The following is a 12009-nucleotide window of genomic DNA, read 5'->3' on the forward strand; positions in this document are numbered from 1 at the left end:
AAAAAGGTCTTGACGATATGCCCTTCAGATTAAGAGGAATTAATTTTCCAATACAAGTACTATACAATTTTCTTCACTGCATCACCTCCCTTCCAATCGCAATATATCAACGACCGTAGCTCCAAATTTAATGAGGCTAGAACCTGTGGGAACTAGACATCTAGACCTTTCCGAGATGTCCGATTTGAAGAAATCCAAGCCCCCGAAGACCTCCAAATAGCAACACGAAAACATGATAAAAAATGGGTAAAATCGGGAAAGGAAGAATGAAGGGCCTTCTAGAGTAAACAATGAGGTAGCAGCAAGATCCCATTAGGGCAGGCATCTACTACAATTGGCGCACACCACGGAGGGATCATACTCCCTCTTTTTTGCATAAATACCCCCTTCCTTCATAGTTTTTCATGCATAAATTTCCCATACATTGCCAAACTTCTCTAGGATTCTCTCTAGACCACTCTTCTCTCTCTTCCTCTCTCTAGACTAGGCTAAAAACCCACCATCCCCAGAAAATTAATCTAGAAGCCTTTTTCTTCATTTCCATTCTCCAAAACCCCATATGTAAGCCTCTAATTTCTTTGCCAAAGCTAGGACAATGTAGTTACAACCATAGCTACCATTTCCTTTTAATTTTTCCTTGTATATACTCTTATAATCTATTAAGTTCTTTCTTTTTTATGCTCTTTTATATTATTGCTCTTTAAGTACAAGATTTTATATTCTTGTTTTCTATTTTCAAGTCATTTTAAATTCTTGCACTTTATATTCTTGCTCTTTAGATTCCTTGTATTTTATATTTAAACTCTTTACATTCCTTGCTATTTGTAAAGTTGTGATTTACAATTATGTTTTATGTTGGCTTTATTCCATGATGAAAAGTGTTGTAATTGCTTTAATTTTGTTCCTTGTATTTTGTGGGATTTTATTGTATTGGGTTTAGTATTAAGTTGGTGAAGAATTGAGCATGTATTGGATGAACAAGTGGATTTCGCGAGTGTCTCGCGAAAAGCCTACTTGCGAAAAAGCCACGTGAGAAGCACATGTTAGAAGTTGAAGAGTCGTGCTAGGTTGTCAGTTTTGCGAGTGCCTCGCAAGAAGGGCCAACCCACGAGATACCTGCGAAACTTTCTGCCTAGAGGATTTTAAGTGTGACTTTCTTACCCTTCACCCATACTGATAGGCCACAAACTGAATGACCCCTTATAATAGAAATTAATTAATTTATTAGCCAAGTTATTAATTAATCAATTTATCATACAAACGCGTGGTAGCACAAACAAATCACCAATAAACTAATTATGTAGCGGAAAATAAATAACACGGTGATTTATTTACGAATGGGGAAAACCTAATGGCAAAAACCCCACCGGGTGATTTTCAGGGGTCATCACTCCCGAAACTCCACTATTATCACAACAAGCGGTTACAAGTAAAGGAATCCCAAGTACCTTACCAACCTACAGTTGAACCCTTACCCCAATACCCAATTGGACTTATTCTATAGTGACAGTTTCCCTTTCGATGCACGACTCCCAAGTACGTGACTAACCAATTGCACGGATCCCAGTATGCGACTTCAATCACCAACTAAGAAGGTTGTTGGTTACAAAGTTCTTCAGTTCATCCACATGATGAAGATCAAGAAGATGCTTGGTCACAAAACCCTACGGCGCACATACACAGCTACTTCTTCAAGAGAAAGAGATGAACTAGGGTAAGAACTTCGTCTCCGATCACAATTTGCTTGAACAGAGTTTGCTCAATGCTTGTACAACTTGTGAACTGTTTAACGGCCCTTAAAACAATCTTTTTATATGTTTAGGGTTAGGAGAAAAGAAAGCCCAAAGACAAATTAATGGATCCCAAGAAAATCATATTTGAATTCTGAAAATCTTAAACCTCGACAAATAGGAGGTGTCGAGCAGGTGTTGAGCACACCGAATGTAGAATAGCTTTTTTAAGCTCGATAGATACAGCTATCGAGCTTTAATGAATTTGTACTATGAACTTGTTTTCTTGGACAGACTTGAAGGTTTCAACACTTGATCTTGAAACATGGTTTCTTGAAGTATTTAAACATATCCTAAATCTACCCAAATACAAGTAAAGTGCGTTTTGTCAAAGGATAAGCCAATTACATAAAATCATGACATATGTTCTTAACATGTGAAACACATATGTCCTAACACATACTATATATACCCTCATTACCCACAAAAGTATGAAAGGTCATTCAGAGAGAAAAACCCTAGATAGGTTTTCTACAACACACACACCCATCTTTTAGAGAGAGAGCTACTCATCCTTAGTGAGAAATCATTGTAGCCTCTTCTCCTTCCCTCTCTCATTGTCATACCTTGAGAGGAGATTTGTACCCAAACACAACCCACATATTTTTAGAGTGTAGAGAGTGTTTTGCAGCTTGGAAAGCTTTGGAGATTTGCCAAAAGAAGCTGGTAAGGCTTGGCGAATGCAATCGGGCGTATTGCGAAATCCGAAAATCTAGAGAAGACATGACTCCGAGAAATCCGTTGGTAGCAGGAACTTGGAGGGCTCAAGTACATTGGATAGACTAGGCTTGGAGGGTATTTTGTTATTTGTGTACTCCAACTTTATTCTCTAGTAAATCGATTTCGACTTGGAGGGTCACGGAGAGGTTTTTCACCGAGTTCTTCAATTTCCTCTTCAATAACACGTCTTGGTGTTATCTTGTGTTTGCATCTCTCTTCCCTTACTCTTGTACTTTACTTTTATTGTTTGATGTTCATGTTTATACACTAGAGTAGTATTGGTTCATTATGCACATTTACTTTTGTTCCGCACTTTGATTAAGTAAGAGTAAAAGCAATCTAGTCGTAATTTTTAAAATTGGGGTCTAAACAAGCTCTTGTGTCTTTACACAAATATGAGCTTTCACTATTTACATTCAAGTTATTTATTTTGATTGTCATTTAAATAAAAGTCTTTTTTTTAGAAAGAGTTTTAACTTATGATGTCCACTTCTAATAATAGTTTTTTATTATCAAACCAAGACACCAGTTGGTTTTTAGTGTAGGCGATGATTGAATCCCAGATCTTTTATTCAACCATCATTCATCAAAAACTTTACCAATTGAGTTAATTGAAACCTACAAATACAAGTCATTATACCATTTTCTTTGTTATAATTTTTGAGGGTTGTGTTCCTTTATAACATATTCACGGGTATATGCTATATGTGAAGGTTTTTGCACCTTCTTTTACACATAGGTATACTAGGGTCTGTTTGGATAGAACTTATTTTGCTGAAACTGAAAACTTATTGCTGAAAATACTGTAGCAATTAAGTGGAAAAAACGCAGATGAAAAAAACCAAACGCGGTACTGTAGCGGAACTGAAAATACTGTAGCATATAAATACCAAAATTAAAAACCCTTTTCCCCTTTCCTTCATTCACTCTTCTCCAGACCCTAGCTAACGCCTCAGGAGAGTTCCACGCCTCAGGAGAGTTCCAAGCCCATCAGAACTTCCGAATGTCCCTTCTTACGCTGCTATTCGTAATTTCTCATCATCCGAAATCAAACCTCCTTGATCTCCCAATTTCAATTTCAACATTCTAAACCAAAACCCTCTTTCTCAAACACTTCCACTTTCAAACCACCTCATAACCCTTTCCTCTCTTTCAAAACCACCTGGGTTTAGGTTCTTCTGTCAACAATAGATCTTCGCCAGAAAGGTCTTCGACAAGCCCGCCACAGCTCTCTCTTCCGCTTTCTCTCGCTACCGCCAGGCCATTGGTTTGCAATTTCAGGCTTTCTTTAAGATAAACTCTCTTTTTCTCTTTCGGGCCACTGCCGTTTTACTCTATGCTTTGATCTGGAGGTTTATGTTCGGCATAGCTAATACCTTCGTTGGCCTCTCCGAAGGCATGGCCAAGTATGGCTTTCTCGCCCTCTCTTCCGCTATCGTCGCTTTTGCTGTAAGTTCCTTTTTCTTTTTCTTTTAAATCTGTACCTCTACAGTAGACTCTAGAAACTTGTGAGGTAATGAATTACACAATCCCATTAGGTGAGTTATTATTTGTTGGGTATGTGTTTTTGTAATTTACACAATCTCAGCTGTCAAGAAGTGCATAGCACCTACAAGTTTGTTAGCTGATTATTTTTTTTTTCGTAACATCCAGAGGAAATTTTTGGTCAGATTGAAAAAGGCCTAATCTGGGTCAGATGACACTTTTTTTTTTAATTTTTTTTTTCCTTTATTGCTGTCCTTCGGATTGTGATCCATGGATTCCTTGAGTGCCTAATTTTATTATTTTGTTTCCAAGAAGCAGCCCTATGTAGAAAATTTTACTCTCATACAGATTTGGCAGTTGCAATTCAGTCATGCTTTTAACAATTTCGCAACTGTCAACTGGCATGACTGAATTTTTCTTTGTTTTTTACTACAAGAAATTAGCATTCTTCCTTTCCCTTTTGATTGCAAATGGCATCATAACTGAGCTGAATTGTCAGCTGGGAGTTTGCATGTCCAAAATGGCTTGCCAGCAAAATAGTTATGGTTACTAATGAAAGCTCTGTTTTAATTTCTGATTGTATATGTTTGGATGCAAGGGATTTATGGTTGACAGTTTAAACCTTTTGCTGTTGATGTATAATTATACCAAGCACAGGGTTTGGGTTTTTGGGTCTTCATTGTTTTTAATTTTTATTTTTTTTAATTCTGTTTTAATTATTTGCTGTAAATTTGTTGGTTTTGGTTTTGCTCTTGAAAGCTGGGTTCATGAGAGTACCCCTGTGAAAATGGAAATCATATCTGTTGTATGAATATGATTTGAAGGAAGTGAAGGGATTAGTCTGTAGCTTGATTAGTCTGTGCTGAGATGGAATGGTTGTTGTCTGCTGCTGCTGTTGCTGTTGCTGTTGCTGCTGCTGTTGCTGTTGCTGTTGCTGCTGCTGTTGCTGCTGCTGTTGCTGTTGCTGTTGCTGCTGCTGTTGCTGTTGCTGTTGCTGTTGCTGCTGCTGTTGCTGTTGCTGTTGCTGTTGCTGTTGTTGTTGATGTTGTTGTTTCTGTTGTTGTTGTTGATGTTGTTGTTTCTGTTGTTGCTGCTGCTGCTTACCTTTATAGTTCTGTTGTTGTTGTTGTTGATGTTGTTGTTGCTGTTGTTGCTGCTGCTGCTTACCTTTATAGTTCTGTTGTTGTTGTTGTTGATGTTGTTGTTGCTGTTGTTGCTGCTGCTGCTTACCTTTATAGTTCTAGAAGTATTCTGTTTGGTTCTAGTTATTATCCATAGGTAGGTGTTTTGGTAGAAACATCTTTGCTGAAATGATTACTTTCCTGCTGTTGTGTCAACGAATTGTTTATGCTGCAAGCAAAAATGCTGTATTGTATTAATTTTTTTCATATGGTGCGGGAACTTGGTGCTTTGTCTTATGGTTTTTCTGATGCTTTTTCTAATGTCATCCCTGCCCGTTTTAACTTTCTTGTGCAGTTAATTCATTGACATGAGTCCTCCACATGGCTTACCCCATCCCTTCTTCCGTTTTGGAAATCCTTCCTGGATGATATCACCCAAGGGTTGCAATTTGTGTGAAAGGCTTCTTTTACTGTTGAAGAATTTTGAGGAAACCTTGGGTGGGAGGCTGAGAAAGCTTAACCCAACGGACCAGGTTACGAACACAGCCAAAGGGAAGGTTTTAATGCGTGCTATGTATGGGGTTTTTTTTTTATGGTATTTATCTACAGTGTCTTTTCTTCACCCTTCTCTAGTTCTGCAATAGAGTTGTTTGATTTGAATGTTGATGACAAAGGGTTTTGTGGGCTGAAGCTTTTACTAGTTTGCAAACTAGCATTAATAGTGAAATTAGAAATTTATATTCAAGTGGAAGATTTACAGTTTTGAAAGAGCTCGAAGCAGTTGATACAAGTGTAAATAAATTGTATCCCATGATCCAAGGTGGTGTGGACCCTATTAAAGCGGAAGCATTCCTTGTCATCCGTTTCAGATTTGGCAAGGAGAGCAGAGGGACTTCCTTCCATAGGGACTATAGATCTTCTTACAAAGGAAGTTGATGGCTTTTTTCATGTAGTTTTAACTAGGCGTGATGCTTTGCTATGTAATGGTACTCTGTGACCCAAAGCTAGGTTGCTACATATGTAGAAAGAGTACAATCTTAATGATATTGAAGCTATACTCTTTCTTGTATAGAAACAAGTTTTATATTTTCTAGTATTGTTTATCTCTTGTTCAAATAAGATTGGGGTTTATTTATAAGTTTCCTATAATCTTGACATCTACTGTTGCAATACCCATGAGTTTCACGTGTAACAATTATATACAAATGCATACTGCAATGGTATTACAATCAACAATTGTGAGCCCAGTTATGCTTACCAACAATATAACAAAAAAATGGTAATACAATATTGAAGTTTGTGAACTGTCCACTTTGGTCCCCACAAACAAAATTTCCATAATATCAATGGTATTTTCAACCATACTAAATTTCCATTGTGACAAAAATAATAGTCACCATACTCAGTTATGGTCTGCACATATCGATGCTGTGATATTGTCACGAACTTGTTTCATCTGAGGTTCGTCCAAGATTGAGATTGCATGTGCCTCGGCATCGTAATGACCTCTCTCACTATGTCCAGATGTGCCCCCTGTATATCTGGAACTGTTAACATTATCATTTATCTCATGTGCTCTAACGAAATTGTGAAGAACCATTGTAGCAACAATGATTTTCGATATGTTACTCCATATCCAGATTTCTGTAAATACAAATGGACCCCACAGATCGAGGATTGAAGCCAAATACATAATCTACTCATGACATATAAAATTTGAGGAACAAATACTTCAATGTCAAGAAGAAAGTAAAGGCTCAAGTTATATTTTTTAATTTTTTATTTATTTTTGTGCAGGTAGAGTTGTCCAAGGCTGTAGGTAGTTGGCATTGATCTTGGGTCCTTGACATTAGTCATGTAAGATAAGTGTAGATACATAACTAGAAGTCTAAGGTAGTGTATTTAATACAACATATGCAGAAGCGTATGTGTTCATGACTTTTGTTGGATGTTGAAGAAGCCACCAGATTTTCTGATGGTAGTTATTCAAGGTAAGAACTAGCATTAACAGTTGGTCATTATTTTGCAAGAAGTAGAACCCAACATAAATAATGTTATAGTTGGTCTTAAGTAAAAAAAAAAAATTCATCTCTTAGCCAAATTTCTGCAGCCCTTCGGCATAAGGAAAAAAAAATTCCTTTTCTTTATGCCTTTTATCTATTTTTTACTGCCTATTCTCTTCCCCACTCAAAATTTTCATATGTTTTATGGTTGCCTTAGAAATGTTCATAATTTTTTGTTCTAGGTGTGTTAGAGCTTGCCAAATGCATACTAAAGAATCCATTACAGGACCTCTCTCTTACTCCCCCTAAAACACACAAATACAAATCTCAAAGTTCAATATGAATACTAATATGTTACTCAAGACAAAGGACAACAATTATTTTTCAAATTAGACACATCCATTTTAGAAGCAGTTAAAGAGCACAAAAGCATGAATATCTGAAATAATCATACCAATAACTGATGTAGTAACTGATGCAGCGACTGATGCAGCGACTGATGCAGCACTGATGTAGCACCCGATGCACTCTGATGCAACACCTGATGCAGCAACTAATGTAGCACTGATGCACCCCCTGATGCAGCAGCTGATGCACCCTGATGCAGCACCTGATGCCGCGCCTAATGCAGCCCTGATGCAGAAGCAGAAAAACAACCACAAGACATAGAACTTGCTTCAATGATATATATATATATATATATGCCATGACTTCTTCTTGCCAAACATGAACAACCATCATCAAAGTTTACCACAAATAACAATGCATAACCATCAAAAATACAAAAAAGATATCTAAAAGAGGCATTGGGAAAACATATATAAATATACCCAAAAGTTGACATAGAAATGATAAATTTTGTCTTACATACACAGCCATGGTAAGCTTTAGTTCTACGCCTAAAAAAAAAAAAAAAAAAAACAATAGTCCAACAAGTACAACGCTGAAAATGCAATTACTACACCAAGCCCGTGTTCCTATCGAGACAATTTTCTTTCCTTCAGTCAATATGGAATTCAGGGTGCCTTTGGTACTCTTTTTCTAGCCACTTCAGTTTGATATTCTTGTCATCGCCAAGGGCAAGAAACATGTGCCTACCCCACTCTTTTTCCATGAAGTAGATGGTGCTAAACAGATGAAGGTAATGCCCCGAGTACACCCCTGGAAGACTCAACACCATGTCCAAAATGGTTTTAACTTGAGTAGTTGCTGTGGAAGCAATATCCTTATGTGTACTTCCACTTCTACTCTGAACAATCACATTTGAGATGCTCTTCAAAGATTCGGACATCTCTTGCGCAACTGAAGGCTTTTTTTTTGATTTCTTGTACATTGGCTTGAAAAGGTGGACACTGGTTGCCAAGCCTTTCCCCTTACTCACTGCTGGTTCTACCCTCGACAATGATGGACCTTCAACCTCCATTGTGTCAACATTCACAAACGGTTCACATTGGGGGTCAACAAATTCTGTGCTATCAGCAGAGTCCCCAGAACCTTCGGTGGTTTCCTTTGGTAATTGACCGCTCGTGCAAAACGCATTTTTTCCTGTTGCAACCGTGCCTCCATACATGATGTTTTTGAAGTCACGATTCGGCAAACCTTTATTTTTAAAGGTTTTTGCAAGGGGACATTCCTACATGTGGACAACCAATAATTAGAACACAATAATATAGTTTTAGACAATAAAGAATTTCATAATTATGTAACGTGAACTAACCGCAATCTTTCGAGTCCACCACTCATCAGGGGCATGAAGCATCCCAGTTCCCGGGTCATAACCCAACCCAGTCTCATTGTCAAAACACTGGTTATAATCCCTCCACCCTTTTTTCAGATGATCCCATTTGTTCTTAACTTGAAGTGGAGTCACTACTTTCCCCATGTTACCCAACTGTTCAATCACGTTGTCAACCCCAACTTTGGTTAGAAACCCTCCTTTCCTCTGGCCGGCTAGGACTTGAGCAGCACATAATTGACAAAAGGCTTGTTGTTCCTTAGGGTCTTTCCAGTCAGCTCTCTGATCAGTACTACCACCATCCTTCAATTTCTCCTTAACCATTTTTCCTAGAACTTCCTTCTACACTCATTGACACATTTCAACAAGCAGTCCATGTGCATAATCATAACCAGTTAGGCAAATTGATAACTAAACTCACACATGTATCGAAATACAACAAAGGTTTACATGGAGGATGAAAGAACCTACTTTCATACTGTCTTGGAAAACACATAAAAAAAAAAAAAAAAACGCACAGACTCATGAACACAAACAGATCAGATAAAAGTCTTTGATCGAGGTGTTTTTACTTTTTATCATTGAGAAGTAAATGCCAAAGCTAGCCCACTAGCCAAGTAGTCAATCTAGCTATTCACGGAGACAAAAAGATTGCTACCAAACCATTAAATTCTACACGTTTTTGTTATTAGCAGTACTTTGGGAGCAACTTGAGTACTTGACAACGAAATGATCAGAGTCTAGCTTCTTTATGCAATGTATGGGTCAATGAAAGCAGCAGGTCTTCCTATATATTCAGTATTGTCCTACGCCTTTTTTTACAAAACCACAGATTGATGAAATGGCTCATTGACACATTTCAACAAGCAGCTCATGTGCATAATCTTACATAGTTAGGCAAAATGAAAACTAAACTCACACATACATCCAAATACAACAAATGCTTACAGGGAGGATCAAAGAACCTACTTTCATACTGTCTTGGAAAACACATAAAAAAAAAAAAAAAAAACCCGACGAACATTGAACACAAACAGATCAGAGAATCACACAGATCAGAGAAAACAATATAACTACACCAGCAAATCAGAGAGCATTTTAATTTTTATGACTCTTACCGGTGAATGCGGAGACCCACAGCGGCGGCAACGGTGTCCACAGCGGCGGCAAAGGTGTCCACAGTGGAGAGGAGATTCACTCAAGTGAAGGAAGAACAGGGGGGAGTGGTTTAGAGAGGTTCGGCTAATGGGTTTCTGAGTTCCTTTCCTTCTCTGTTTTGATGGTTTTGTGGTTTGTGGGTAGCTGAAAAGCATTGAAGACGACTTGGACGGAGCAACAACCAGCATTGAAGGCATTGAAGGCATTGAACCAAGGTAGTTGAGAGAGAAAAGAAAAGAAAGCTGGTCCGGTTTGTGAGAGAGAAGAAAATAGCCGTTGCGTACCGTTTTCCTTATACTTCAGAACAGATACATTTCGCTCAACAGTACGCTCACAACAGGACGCGCAAGACCAGTTTTACAAGTTAAACGGTGCGTTTTTTCAGCGTGAATGAAGAGAGCTGGTCCATGAACAGTACTGATTAATGAAACGGTGCGTTGTAGGCTTATTTTTTGCGTTTCCAGAATCCCTTTGCGCGTCCATGAACAGTAATGATAAATGAAACGGTGCGTTGTGACTTATTTTTTGCGTTTCCAGAATCCCTTTGCGCGTTTCTCCTTCAGCCTGCGTTTCCCGTTTCCACGTTTTGGAGCGTGGGTCCCAGCAATTCAACAAACGCAGACGCAAACGTGGAAAGAAACGTGAATCCAAACATTGCCTAAATCCCATGGATTTTAAGGAAACCAACATTCCATCTTGATTATATCAATGTGGTGAGTGAAGGATTATCCTTGTGCACAACCATTTTTTATTTAGGTATAAGGATTTATTCAAGATGAGTCGATCTTGATATATCCACTATATTCTAAACCAATATGGTGAGGGGAGGTTTATCCTTGTGCACCACAATTTTTTATTCAGGTATAAGGATTTAATCAAGATGAGTTTGTCTTGATATATCATCTGTATTCTAGATCGATATGGTGAGCGGAGGTATATCCGTACACCACCATCGTTGATTTATCACGGATATAAAGATTTAATCAAGACGACAACACCAATGCCTCAACTTCAAACGGCTATATACTCATTTTAAATTCAAATTGGGCAAAATTTTTGTTAAAATTGAAACCCAAGATATTTAATTTCCAATATAAAAAACTAATTTAAAAATTCTTTGAGGTTAAAATGATATTATCAAAATTGTGAGAAAATGTCATTTTTTTAACATCGTTTTCAAAGTGATTTTGTGTGCTTTTAAATTGTGATTACTTTTGAATTATCAAAATTACTTCAATTAATTAGCCTTGGTTGACATATGTTAAGCTCATCATTGGAGCCAGAAACTTTTTTTTTTTTTTTAAGAATCATTGGAGCCAAGAACTAAATGTTATTAACAAGTACAAAATGAAGTGTCTACACATATAAATTTATAAAATTTTAAAGTTAAGGTTTATAAAATTTATTTGGTCTCCTCAAAATGGAATTTTTTTTTTTTTTTTTTTTTATGGGACTCAAAATGGAAAGTTGTCTAAAGAGAAATAAAAACAATTATATGACATCCTAGATTATATATGTGATCAGTGGCCCTATCCCAAATTTTTTTTTTAATTCCCTTTATTGACAAAATAAAATAAGGGTAAATTGTAAAACACACCCCTGAAATTTAGAAATATTTGGATTTTACACCTTAATGTTTCAAAAATTGGATTTTACACCTTGAAATTACATTCCGTTTGCATTAACAGCCCCTCCCGTTAGTTTTTGCTGACATGTCTGTTAAGTGCCACATAAGCTTATGAAGTGTACTAATGATCCAATTGAAACATAATAGGCAGATTTTTTTAGACAAACAACACGTGGATTTAATTATTACATATCAGATAAATAACCTAAAAAACTTTAAATTATTTCTACCAAACTATTAAATAATTTAATTCTATCTTTTACCTCAAAAAATACAATAATTTTTTTTTTTTTTTTTTACTTGATAGGATGAACAAACCCAGACAATAAAAAATGACGAACACTAGTGAACAACCCAAAAAAATAAAAAA

At 37.0% G+C, this 12009-nt stretch overlaps 1 protein-coding gene and 1 long non-coding RNA gene across 2 annotated transcripts; one reads left to right on the forward strand and one right to left on the reverse strand.

Moving 5' to 3' along the window:
• The first annotated feature begins 3280 nt into the window (after positions 1-3280).
• LOC115971024 lies at positions 3281-5861 on the forward strand. Its single transcript, XR_004087196.1, has 2 exons — positions 3281-3959; positions 5472-5861. It is a non-coding gene; the product is annotated as an uncharacterized LOC115971024 (long non-coding RNA).
• Positions 5862-7936: 2075 nt separating this feature from the next.
• Positions 7937-10319, reverse strand: LOC115970866 (L10-interacting MYB domain-containing protein-like). The gene is made up of 3 exons (XM_031090485.1): positions 9973-10319; positions 8837-9196; positions 7937-8752 (listed from the first exon to the last, which is right to left on the reverse strand). Exons 1-3 carry the CDS (start codon positions 10216-10218, stop codon positions 8120-8122), a joined length of 1239 nt encoding a protein of 412 aa, XP_030946345.1. The 5' UTR covers positions 10219-10319; the 3' UTR covers positions 7937-8119.
• Positions 10320-12009: the final 1690 nt, after the last annotated feature.

Source organism: Quercus lobata, chromosome 12, assembly GCF_001633185.2.
Source record: "Quercus lobata isolate SW786 chromosome 12, ValleyOak3.0 Primary Assembly, whole genome shotgun sequence".
Taxonomy (NCBI): domain Eukaryota; kingdom Viridiplantae; phylum Streptophyta; class Magnoliopsida; order Fagales; family Fagaceae; genus Quercus; species Quercus lobata.